This window comes from Trachinotus anak, unplaced genomic scaffold (genome assembly GCF_046630095.1).
Source record: "Trachinotus anak isolate AG129_WGS33_773 ecotype Australia unplaced genomic scaffold, CSIRO_AGI_Tana_v1 ptg000009l, whole genome shotgun sequence".
Lineage (NCBI taxonomy): Eukaryota > Metazoa > Chordata > Actinopteri > Carangiformes > Carangidae > Trachinotus > Trachinotus anak.
In genome coordinates this window covers 13,809,493-13,822,461 of record NW_027273860.1, presented here as the reverse complement: position 1 = coordinate 13,822,461, position 12,969 = coordinate 13,809,493, and the positions used below count along the sequence as shown (strand labels likewise).

The following is a 12,969-nucleotide window of genomic DNA, read 5'->3' as shown; positions in this document are numbered from 1 at the left end:
CATTATTTTTCCTAGAATATTAATGTAGGGATTTAGACTGATGTTTGTGGTCTTATGTGTTTATTTATCGGTATGACAAGATGATCCTTTTTTTCCTATTCTGCAAATACCAGTGTCTGATATGGGTAAAATTCTATAATACAACTTATTTAGGTAGAGCGATATGAGCATTACAGAAACTGCTACCCCCCAGTAATGCCATTTGTCTCATGACTCTCACAAATTGAGTCCAAATCAAAAGTAAGAAAATGCTGTTGCACACACATATACATAGATGTGTCTGCATGGTCACACACACATAGATTTAAATTGTAATTCAGTTATTTCCCAGTGACAAGCACAGTATCAGAAATTGAATAAATATATCATATTTCTCTGTATCATGCTCTTTCTGTATAAATAAAGTAGAAATAGGCAATTTATTCGTGCCTTCCTCCCTATTCCTATTGATCAGTTTTTAAGCACCTGCTTTATTTCAGCAAACATTGCAAAAGTCACATGGTTTCCATGTGACATTAATGTTAATGACATTAAAGTTAATTGACAGATGGTTTCGTCCTTTGATATTGAAATCAAAATAAAAACCCTGTTCTCTTTTCTTCTAAAGTTATGGTACTCTTCATCTGACTCATGAAAACCTTCATAGGGAAAGTCAGAAATTACAGCCTATAATTAGTCATTTGATTTGAATATCTACAAAGCATCAATTTATTGTAAACCGATAGGGGCATGCTAAATTTCAGGATAATAAAACAGATTAGGTTCAAATTAAGTGACTGTAATGATTAAAAGGATTACGTGTGGCACATGAGTTGTGTAGTATGATATGAAATCATTTATTGTACATGCAGCCTCTGTCTTCTGTCATGACTCACTCTCTCTTTCTCTTTCTGTTCTCTGGCCTCCAGCCAGGTCAGTTAGAGGTTGGCCTTCATTACCCGGTGCTGCAGTATGAACAGAGTTTGGCTTGTGGGTGTGTGTGGATATGTTTTTTGAACCAGTTGCATCTCATGAAAAATTCATACTAATTTTAATTTGTAGGAAAAGAAAAGTTTTTCATCAGCTGTGCAGAAAACACGATTTTTTGTACAAAACCTACACTACAAATTAATTTGGCCTAAGATTAACCCCAAAATAAGAAAATAAAACTGCAATATGTGTGTCACTTTTGTACTTTGAAAATGATCATTTCAAAATTATGAAAAAAAAAAAAAATAGATCCACTAAGCAGCCAACTTCTTTCTCCTGCAATTTGTTACTGTGCTATCTATATAGAGAATGTGTGGCTTTGAGTTTTGTGCAGTCTGTGGTGCTACAATATTTTGTCACAGCCAGGTTTACAAAGATAAACCTTGTCTCTCAGTAACTAATAACTTGAGTTGGCTGACATCACCTGCTGTGGAAAAACGAGTGCATAACAGTCCCAGTGTGTACCCATTATTATACCTTCATCTACACCCAGCTGAGCGCTCTACTCTCCTGTGGCTCCTCCATCTCTATGATATCACCGTGCTGCTGTGTGGGTGACAGTCAGTGTTAGCTACCTTACAGATATACTTATCTGTGAAAAGTTTCATTGTCTGATCCAGCCACAGACACAATCAGCAAAGGGATGGAAGATAAATTAGAATTAGCATCTCCAGTATTAGAATTAGTTAAAGGATATAAGTTAGAGTTCAAGTCGTAATCATCTTTTTTTTTTTTTTTTTTCGATGTGAACCCCTCAAATGTGTAGATTTGGAGTCATTATTTACACTGTAATGCTGGGTGGGCCCTAAAAACTACATTATAACATTGTAATTACAAACAGAATATGTGCTGATGCAAGTAAAACAAGAATGTGAAAGGAGATATCAGGCCCAGAAAGACACAGGGGCTCCAGGTCTAGAGCCACAGATATATATGAACAAAATATTAAAGCACTTCTCAATATTATGCAATACAATTCAAAATAACCATGAAGTCAAACCCACATCTTTTTAAAATAACGAGAACTGTACTGTGTTCCAGTTTCCACCAGCAGTTCCAGTGCTGCTCACTGAAATGTTCAGTGGCATAAAGCTGCCATGAAGGCAACAATTAGCTGCTAGTAAAAAGGACATTTTCTAATATTGCTTGGCAATGAACTGGGGTTTTTGGAGGATAAAAGTGAATAACCAGAGTCAATTAAATTGCCAAAATTCATCAAAACTGGAGATGATTCAATATTACACATTTTAACACAAAACACTGTGAGCAGCCTGAAAAGCAGTTAACAGTAGAAAAAAAAGTCTCATTTGACTTTACACTCAAAATTCCCTGCCTTATCCATTTTTGTTTTGTTTCATGTTATTTCATGCGACAGATGTATTATGAAGAAAAATTAACCACACCAGCGGTTTATTTGACACTTTAAGTAGCACTGGTGGGCCCCAATTAGCCCTGACAGAATGGAAAGAAATGATTAATACATAGAGAGAAGACTGACAGTTGATCGAGGGTAAAAAAAACCCGTCAGTTCCACAAGTTGTTTCACATGTTGGCCAGGTTCAGTGACACAGCTGGTGGGAAATCTGTGGTTCATTCAAGGACTCCCTCGGAGGGCAGATGCCAGCTTTGCAAAATACTGTACTGTATATCACAGAGCAGCAGAAGTATGCATATTCTGTGATGCGCACATGCAGTCATGTGAGCCTAAGACACACTGTAAATAGCACATTAGCAACACCCCATCACTTGCAGAGCCAATTGCATGAGCTTAACCTGGGCTCAGAAGAAAAATCTAAATCCCCTGGACAGATAATCATGAGCTGATTGGAGCCCTTCTGTGAATGTGTGTCATGTCAATGGTGAGATTTATGCTGGGTCCCCGATCCATTACATATTCAAGGCTCTTTCCAACAACCACACTTAGCAAGAGCACAGCACTTCAAAATTGTTAGATATTAAATATGTTTTTCACCAAAGCCCAAGAGAAGTTTTGTGGCAGATTGAATGGGCCAAGAAAAACAGGGCTGTGTAATTTGTATGATTGCCGTTGTCTTCCCTCTCTCGTTTTACATGCCATTTTGTTTTCATTTGAGTTGATATATGATATTTATAGCCCATCAAGCTGCGGTTGCTCCTACCTGAAGGAAAAAGCTCCAACAGTCTCACAGCTGCAGTCTACTTTAACAACAAGCATGCTGCAAGCGAACATTACCTGGACCCCTCATCCAGGTAATGTTTACTTTCTCTGCAACTTGGCCACTGTTGACCAACCTTCACCCTACATGGTACACTTGCAGTCACTACAGTAATCCATCCTGGAATGCTGCATTTGCTAAGCATTTCTGAACCTTAACTTTATGTTTGTAGCCTTTAGAGGCAGCCATAAACAGCACTGAGCTGGCAAGCGAGGGTAAGCAAAAATGCTTGTTGGACATAATGAGGACCTTATTCTAACAGCCACGTTAAGTATGGTCTACTATTGGCAGGCTCTCTTGCACACGTTACTTGTACATGGAAGCACTGTGGCACAGACTCTTTGACCAGAGGGTCCTTAAAACTGCTTTAAATACTGTATGTCTTTGACCATGAGTTTTTAGAGTTTTTTGAATAAGAAATTACTGGATAGTGGAAGCCTAACCCTCAAATATATGTCTAATATGAGCTCATGAGCACAACATGGCCTTGGACAGGCTCCTGTATGCCCTCCCTCATTCACTTATTCATGTATTCCCCCTAAAACCACAAACGTCCATTACAGTCCAACACACCACAGTTTCTTCTATAGCATACCTGGAGCAGGACTGCTGTACAAAGATCGTCTATGAGTCTCCTCTTGACACAAGCACTGAACTGTTTGTGTATGTGTGTGAAGATGAACTGAATGTGTGACTAAAATCAAGTGTTTATTTCTGGGTTTTAGGGATTCTGCGTGTTTCTAACACTATTTTCCTGGAAAACTTGTTTTTTCCTCTTCATAGCAAAGGCTTAATGTAGTCATTATTAATAGCTTGATTAGAAAGTCTCCACATTATTGCTTTATCAGTTAATGAAGCCTAGACAGACAATACTGTCCATTCAGAAGCTAAGGACAACACTTAAATGAAGTGACAAATCCTTTGCTGCCAGTTGAATATGAGAAATTCAATAGTCCACAATTGTCAATTAACTAATTTTAATCAGCCTGCAATAACCCTTAATTAAGTTCTTTTTGTGATTTGTGAAAAAAACAACGCCCAGACAAATCAACTTCATTTATTGTTAGCATGTTCCATAAATGCTCTTACACCACAGACAAAATAACTATGAATATTCAATAGAGACACAAAAAAACATTACATAGAACTTTTAAGAAAATTGGGTCCTTTTCTGACAAATGAGGCAAAACAATTAGGTGTGACAGCACAGAGTAACACTACATGATAAAAGTCCAAGTCATAAGCACACACACAACCTCACTGTAATAGTGAGGCTGACTGGTAAAGCCACTGCGGAGGTCTCTTAAAATGCTGCTCATCTAATGACTGTAAGATTGTAGCGCCAAGAGATACCACAACGTGTCGAAATGAGTGGAAAACCTCAACAACTTCAACAACAACATTTTTTTTCTTCAGGAGTCTCAGTAATTAATTTTACATCTGCCCATGTGTGTCACAGGGAGATTATGAGATCATTGTTCCATTAAGAAGATAATGAGGCTTAAGAGAAAAATGCTGTGGAGGTGTTTGCTTGATTGACAAGTACCTGAAATAGGCATGCATGGTGGTTTTTGCTTGCTCATTCCACCTCATATTTAAGATGGAGGTGAATGTTAAACATGAATCCTCGATTTTGTCTCTGGAGGAAAGTATGGGTGGTGTCAGTGGCATGAAACCCACATCTCCAGTACATTAATACATCAGATACAGTTGTGGGCATTTTCTCTTTTAGTCACATCTAAATACACATGCTGCACCAACTGAACTTTCAGGATTTGGCTCAGCTTTCACTGTTAAACATACAGCTTTAATTTTGAAATTTCTTTCTTTCGTAGTTGTTATTCAGCTCTTGATGTTGCTCTGGCAAAGTCTGATGAATGAGGAGGAGTTGGGTCCATATCGCCCCGATGGATGAAGTCCAGAGGTTTTATGAACCCATGTTGGAGCTCCCTGAAACATATAGTATGTTGTTAGACATCTATAACATTTGTACAGTACAATTTGAAAGCCACATGTATAGAACTGAAAAGCTAATGCAGTTAATCCCACTTACTAAATTTCACTGTTAACTTCGAAAATCACTATAGTTTTTTATAATGTTATTATCAGATAACTAATATAAACTAATACATACTTATACAGCAAAGTGTAACAATGAATTCTAGACCAACATAACCTTGTAAAAAAAACAAAAAAAAAAAAACAAAAAAAAACAATGTTTGCACAAATTCCTAAGAAATGCTGTCAACAAAACAGGGTGCAGCTGTCGTGACAACAGTGATAGAGCTGACTGACAAAATCCGTGTTCTGCAACGTATACATCATAATTCATGAATTCCTTTATTCTTACCCTGAAATCTGTTACACAGCAGGTACAAAGAAGAAATGCTTTGTGTCCACTCTGTCTTCTCCTGTCTCTTTCGCACTGTTCTGCTACATTCATCATGTCCCTGGAGATGTGATGTTATGAGCAAAGCTTGAAGAAACAGTAAATCTTTTGTAACAAGGTCCCACCCTGCAGATGATATTGCTAAAGCACTAACATCTTTGCAATGACATCACATTACTTCCAAGTTTCAACATCTTACAACAATGGAGCATACAGCTGTCCAGTATGACCACTGTACTAAGAGATGGAGCTAAAAAATAAAGCTTACTTACATAGACATTTGAGGATAGGCCGACAAGTGCTTTGTGAATAACCAGAACAGTAAGGACACAGTTTGGTCAATACTGGAATATTTCTCTGTCTTTCAACCTTATCTCCTTGCCTTTAATAGCAGGTATAGCAATATTGATTAAAACATGATAACATGGTCTACGACTGTCAAGGTAAATTATACATGAACAGAAAGTAGAATTTACTTTCCTAGACCTGTCTACCAGAACGGATTATTATTATTATATGGTCATTCTGAGCATATAAATGAGCATAACAGGTCCCTTTTAAACAAAATCCCCACCAAAACTCCTAATATTGATAGTAGCACCAATCAGTGTCTGGTTACAGTTTGAATGACTGAAATAAATAAACTGTCTTCAGGCTTTTATTGCATAAGTCAGCAATGTTCAGATACTGGAAAGCACCAGCTAAGGAACAGGGACTTTTTGGGGAGAAGAAACTATGGCCCTAGAACCAAAATTGGAAGTTCCTGATTTCCTAAGACAAAAGGGTTTTGGAAAAGCTCCTGAGGTCAAAAAAGGGCAAAACAGGTCTAAGTCTAAATCTGAGTCTAATTCTGTTTGGCAAAGTAATTTTATTGTGTTTAAATCTTCTCGGAAAACCAGATGAGAGTAGTTTAAAATTCAAAGTTTATATTTAACTTTGTAATTAAAGTTGGGTCATTCACATCTTCACGCATGATCAAGGAATAATAGCTCATGGTTGTGTGGTGTTATTTAATAAACCAATTACGTAATTAGTCAAATATGTAAAGCTCACAACGACAGTTTTGATGGCTGTGATGCCAAATCTTTGATACGCAACATCTCAATTTTCAGATGCCACTTGAACTGAAGCAATTGATCTATTGCAAACTGAAGGTTCCTCAAGGAAAAGTATTCTGAACAGATTTAAATGAATGCTGAGTTATTTTCAGCAAATTGTTTAACTCAGTTCTACTGTGGTGTTAGCAAAAAGATCTGTTTAAGCCCTAACAAAATTCATTCTTTGCTGTGTCATATGGGTGGAGAGCCTGCAGTCATCAGGTTATCAGGAATTCTATCTGCCCTCCAATCCCCTTTGACTTGGCCACAGCCGCAATCCTGCAAGAGGGTAAGCTTCAGTGTGTGTGTGTGTGTGTGTGTGTGTGTGTGTGTGTGTGTGTGTGTGTGTGTGTGTGTCCTCCACCCTTGAAACCTACTGTCAAATGTGAATTCCCACTGATCCTGTTTCCTGTCCTTTCTGATGAAATACTAAAAAAAAATGACACAACTACAAGTCTGTGCGTGTGTCAGGGATAAACATGTTGATAAGAAAATATGAACCTCATATTGTCCCTCTGTGACCTACCACAGATTATGCTCTCACTCTGACATATGAAACACTGTATCACTGTAACACTGCATGGAGGTGAACAGAACACAGAGGGGTTTAGGCCTTTAGCATCAGCTGAAAATCATGGTTGTGTGCCCCCAGAGTTTATCTCTTAACCTCTTCTCTTTCTCATCTCCTGAGTGAAATGAATACACTGACTGAGAGGCCAAATGTGGTGACGTTGCAAGCTGATAGGTTGTGTGTACAATAAGTGAACTTTGGCTAACCCAGACATAAGGGAACAGGCAATAAAAATCATACACACACTCCGCCTGACAGTCTGTGTAAGGCAGCTTTGTGCCTCTCTTGCTGCTCATTAAAAAATTCTAACCTGACTCAAAGTAGCGGCCTCGTTCAGCTGAACAGTGATGAATAATAACCCACTGTGCCTGATGCTAACAATTAATGGAACCAATTTCTAGGTAATGAAACAACAGCTGTGCTTGAAGGAGCATTAGTAGACCCATTTATTAATTGAACACTGTCTTTTTTTTAAAACTTCTATCCTTTCCTTCCTGTCTTCCATTGCTTCCCGTCTCTCCTTCCCTCACTTCCTGCTGATGTAGAAGTTGGAAACCTGAATCATGCCGTTCTGCTTGTTGCTGTCGGGCAGAGACACCAGTGCATCAGTGCAACAGCTCTACTCAGCAGCATAAGGATTTTCACAACAGTGATTCTCACAACATCATCTAAGTACAGAGGACCATCTGTGCTTTTGAGCCTACTTGCATTGACTGGCAGAAATGTTAGGCCAAACAAAGCTAAAGCAGTGTTCAGCACACCCCATGTTCAGCAGCACAATGTACACTGGATAGAGACTAATGTGCTAAAAAGTTAAGCTAATCAAACCCTAGGTTACGTGTTTGCTACCTTAAGTGACTAAATCTGAGATACTTCAGAAATTAAAGAACAAACTATTCAGTAGACATTAGATAAAATAAACAGTTATACTTGAGTTTTTGAGGTCATGGGAGTCCAACCACATAAGTTAATTCTTAGACTCTGATGACTGACAATCTTGATAGACAAAAGAGTACATTAAGACCTTTTTTGAGATTTGACAGCAGCTGAATCAAAGGGGGACTTATTGAAATTAGAAAAATAATTAAACTGTTTGAAAATAGAACTGGGAAGCAAATCTATTGATGAAATAATTTGCCACCGCCTGCATCCACTCTCCTTATTGCAAGATGTAAAACTATACTTCTGACGAGAATGCATACACACACTTCACACGCACACACACACTTCGCACACAGGTGACACCTACACTTGTGGCCGCAGGCTGCTGAGGAAGTTGTCGATGTGGTCCTGTGGCATGTCCCCGTCCAGGTGAGCGAGGTAAGTGTAAAGTTTTACAAAGGTGTCAAATGGGATCCTTGCAGCACCGCCCTCCTCGTCCTCTGTCAGGATCTCACAGGCAAACTTCAGAGAACTCATGAGGGTCTGAGAAAGTGTATGTAGAGACAGAGAAAATCAGACAGTGGGACTTATTCAAAAAACAGACAGAAAAATACACAAACATATATTCAGCCGTCAAGGATGATCACATCCCATTTGAGCATTGCAACCACACACTGCAAATACACTGACATGCACACACACTAGCTTATCATTATAGAACATGACTGCCCTCATGTGGTTAAAGTGTTAAAAGACCCCATTCACAGTGGCATAATCTCTAGACCACTGACACTGAGCACAAAAGCAATTTAAGTCATCATCCACAAAGTTCTCCATATTCTCTTTGATCTGTCTCTGCTGCATCTGCACCTTCTGAGCAAAATCCTTGGCTTAATCGCATTGCAAAGATTCATGTAGTCAGAGATGGATTTCTGGAGTCTGTGAACACTAATGGAGAAGTCTAGATCGTAGATCTGGATCTTGTCTAAACACTTGAAGTCAAGACTGTTAGATGAACAAAAACTGCACTGGTTGTGGCTCTCTAGCTGTGTTTGGCCTCACATTAGGTTTCCACACTCATGAGAAGTGGAGTAACGTGGTATTAGCATTTATATCTGGCCTTATATAACATCTCACCCCTCCCAGAGCACTGCAGCCCAGGGCAAAAAACTCCATCCAGTCCATTTCTGAGCTGAAACTGCCCAACGACAGCAGGGTCTCCAGTTGATCCACTGGTAGACACAGACCCTTCCATTTCTCCTGCAGTTCCTCCTTGCTGCATGTTTGCCTGTGGGACAGCTATGATTGGGTAGAATAAGTAGGGATTAGGAGAGTTGAGGTGATAATTTTTTACAGTCATCCAGATGACTGTAAAAAATATTGCGACAGCAGGGTCTCCAGTTATAAATAAAAGATAATGTGTAAACAAATGTGGACATTAAATGTAATGCATATAGTAATTACACTCACAGAAACATATATGACAATGAATTAGAAAATGTATCCTGTTCAGGACATGCAAATTAAAAACAGTAACACACACAGGAAAACAAGCAGTACACATTACTTTTCTTCCAGCAGCAGCAATATAAAGAAAATAATTATGTGATAGTTCTATGAGGTGTGTTCCTGCTGTACAGAAAATACCTGTTTGTGAAGAGTCCTAAGTAGGCCTGGTGTCAGCCCAGTGTCTGTTTTCTGGGTGGCGACGTTCATCTCCAACCTGTCCTTGACAGGCAAACACTCTCCTTTAGACAACGCACTGAAGTATCTGGGAGAGGACACACACACACACACATTATTAGCACACATATATTATTTCACCTTGTTTGTCAGTCATCTTACCTGTTTCCTGAGCATGGCAATCAAATGTGACGTCAGTATTAGTTGGTGTTAGTACAATTTAGTACAGTTTAATGAGATCTAATGAGTAGCATGAGTTAACTCATCATGTGTCATTGATTTCTTTGTCTGAAGTTTACTGATATTCTCCATGCTAAATGGCATACTGTGGCTTATCTGTCTTCAGTTTAAATAACATTTTCAGTGAATTTAGAGGCAGCATGACATTCAGTATCTCTGAGCAGCAACCTAGGCTGACTTTAAAAGCATATAAACATCTTGTAACCCAGGAGACATTTGTATTGTTTTTGTTTTACCCTATGGCTCATTTTATTGTCCTTTGGTGTAAACACTACCAAGCTACACAGGCCAATAAAATAACAGAGGATATGACGGTCCTTAGGGGTATAAAAAAAATATTTTTGATATATTAAAATTTCATCCACTACTTTTAAAGTGCCTTTTCTTTGTTGGAGAAAGTCAGATAGTTTAACCACTGCAGTAACATGGAAGCCCGTGGGATCCAATTATAGCCAGTCAATGCAAAAATGCGAGATGCACAGGTGAAAAGGGCCTGCCTTTTTTGCACAGCGATGCTGCCTGGAGACACTGTTTATGGTATTTTTAAGAAATCCAGACTGGAGTAAAACACAATCACGTCTCTTCTACTTGAACCACTGCTGACAGACATTAAGACTTACGCCGCAGACCAAAGTAGCAAATCCTTGGGCTGTGTTCGGATGGCTGCCTTAGTGAAGTTTTTGAGGATGTCGGGCAGCTCAGGAGGGATGCTGATTTGTTGGGCACAGTACATTGTGTCCAGGACAGGCATGGCTGCAATATGTAACATACAGCACATTGAGATCTAGCCAATATCAGGTCTAAGAGAAATGTAAAAAAAAGTGGTAGGTCTCAGGCCACTTACATCTACCCACACTGACAACAAAAAACCATTAACATAAGATTTCAATTATGCTTCTTTGGAGTTCGGTATCCGATGTTGCTGTTACACTGAGGGGGTTTGAGTAGAACAGGTTAACACCATGAAAGCATGTTTCAAGCTCAAAAGGGTACAGATACGTATATATCCTGGTAGCAGGCTGTTTCTGCATGATAAAAGGAGCTGTGCTGGAGAAGATCTCATTCATAAGGCAAAAGGATACAGTTATTATCATCATTTTGCATATTTCCTTGAATGAGAAATAGTGCAACAAAGCATAACAATATTACAATGTCTCTGGTTCTGGCATTAGCCATCCAATAAGTGGTGTGTTCATAGGAGCAATTGCTGTCTGTGGAGGTCTTCAGTCATCCAAATCATGGTCATCCAAGAAAAGTTGAAACGAGGGCAACTGGACTTAGTTGCCCTTGTTTCAACTTTTCTGGGAGTAAGGATTACTGAATTTGTTCTTTAAACAGTGACTAAAGGAACAAACTTAAAGACACCATATTAGCTTAAAGCTGCTAGCTTAGTTACCTAGTTGAGCTTATGAGCAAAGAGATGTTTTAAAAATCGGGTGGCCCCAAAAAAGTAATTCTGTGCTGAAATAGCATTTCTAATTTTTACTTAACTGCCAATATTATGGAAAGGAAAACGAACTATCTTATCAGAATTTCTGCATTTATATCCTTATCTTTCCTCAACATGAACTGAGCTTTTTTGGTCATAACGCTACCCAAAGTAAGTTGGCAAATGCTGGCACAGTCAAAAGGCATTTTTCTGTCTAACCAAGAGTTAAAATGGTTTGCGCATTAAACGCCGTAACGTCACCTGATCTGCTGACTGATGAATGTGGACGAACACCACAGAAAGGTGGGCTGAAATGTGTGTGGCGAGCTCAAATAAAGAGAGTTTCTGCCGAGCACCTGATGTGTGTAGCGTAGCGTCGTCGCGTAGCAACAGCGTTCTTCTTCTTTGGTTTTTTAAAGGTGCCTGGTACGCTGCCTGAAACGCATTACCGCCCTCCTCCACATAGGCAGCTGGACAAAGACCATTTAACTTTTCAGTGTCTGCAATTAACGCTGCGTAATGCTGTTTTCTCATCTGAGGATTAACATTAAATCAGTTGTGGCCCTCACCCTCTGGAACCGTCTTCCCTTAGTTTTAAAAATATGTTTAAAAACCTATTTTGTATGCACTTTATCCTTTATTGACCTCTGTGTAGCTTTTAAGTTTTTATTTATTTAGTATTTATTTTTTATTTCTTCTTTCTTTTTTTTTTTTTTTTTTTTTTGGATTGTTTTTATAATGTTATAGTTTTTTCTTAAATGTTTTGACTGTTCAACACCCTGTAACCTTGATCTCAAATAAAGTTTACTTACAGGTAGACAGTCCTTAGAACAATCACAAGGTCACTAACCGTCATGGAGAAAGAAAGCTTGGACTAATTGTGGTGATTTTATTCTGATAAAATAAAGATAAAACTAAAGCTTAAGACACCTTTATGGAGAATAGTGACAATTCTTCAGTCACTCAAGATTTGGCTGACAATCTTACAATCAGTGTCAAGTAGCTGACATGTGTAAATGCCTCATATGCCCCAGAATCAGGGGTCCTGTTTCATCTGGTGCACTGGTGCCTTCTGAAAGATAGTGAATCAGAAGAGGCTAGCTCCTTGTTACAGTTCACAAAAGCGTGCTTCAGCAGACGAAAAGAAGCAGCCTTCCACCAATCTAGAAGAATTTCACCTAGTCTGGAAATATAGTCTAATAACATATAAATTATACCCCAGTGATGCCAGAACCACATACTATACATCATTAATAGAAGCTCTTCAAATGCAGGCCTACTTTTGGGTTCTTGAGGCAGACACCATCTTTATCAGTTAACGATCAGTTAGTTATGCTGCTATAGGCCGATTGCTCCTATGTCACACTTTTTCCTCTTTTCTTCACTTTCTCTCCCCATGCACTTATATCACGCTACTGCATGTCCTTAACTGTGTTTTTTCTCTTTGCCCTCTCTCTCCCTGACCTCATTCTGCAGGTACTTCTGACTCAAGAGCTGCAGGATCAGATCTGCCA

General features: G+C 38.8%; 1 protein-coding gene across 3 annotated transcripts; it reads right to left on the bottom strand.

Annotated features, from left to right (window-relative positions):
• Positions 1 to 4,205: 4,205 nt before the first annotated feature.
• ropn1l (rhophilin associated tail protein 1-like) lies at positions 4,206 to 11,873 on the bottom strand. Of its 3 annotated transcripts, XM_071485474.1 has the most exons (7): positions 11,717 to 11,859; positions 10,871 to 10,956; positions 10,647 to 10,779; positions 9,751 to 9,874; positions 9,241 to 9,402; positions 8,471 to 8,646; positions 4,206 to 5,114 (listed from the first exon to the last, which is right to left on the bottom strand). In XM_071485474.1, exons 3-7 carry the CDS (start codon positions 10,775 to 10,777, stop codon positions 5,003 to 5,005), a joined length of 705 nt encoding a protein of 234 aa, XP_071341575.1. In that variant the 5' UTR covers positions 10,778 to 10,779; positions 10,871 to 10,956; positions 11,717 to 11,859; the 3' UTR covers positions 4,206 to 5,002. The 3 variants fall into 3 exon arrangements, with proteins under 3 accessions (XP_071341575.1, XP_071341574.1, XP_071341576.1); XM_071485473.1 differs by lacking the exon at positions 10,871 to 10,956 and having other exon boundaries at positions 11,717 to 11,873; XM_071485475.1 differs by lacking the exons at positions 4,206 to 5,114; positions 10,871 to 10,956 and adding an exon at positions 7,601 to 7,802 and having other exon boundaries at positions 11,717 to 11,873.
• Between the last annotated feature and the right edge of the window lie 1,096 nt (positions 11,874 to 12,969).

What these genes read in the sequence shown, in the direction of transcription:
- ropn1l (XM_071485473.1), bottom strand. Translation starts at nt 10,777, where the DNA reads ATGCCTGTCCTGGACACAATGTACTGTGCCCAACAAATCAGCATCCCT. An exon ending in TTAGGACTCTTCACAAACAG is followed by an intron (nt 9,403 to 9,750) that starts GTATTTTCTGTA and finishes ACCCAATCATAG; the next exon opens with CTGTCCCACAGGCAAACATG. An exon ending in GCTGCAGTGCTCTGGGAGGG is followed by an intron (nt 8,647 to 9,240) that starts GTGAGATGTTAT and finishes ACACTTTCTCAG; the next exon opens with ACCCTCATGAGTTCTCTGAA.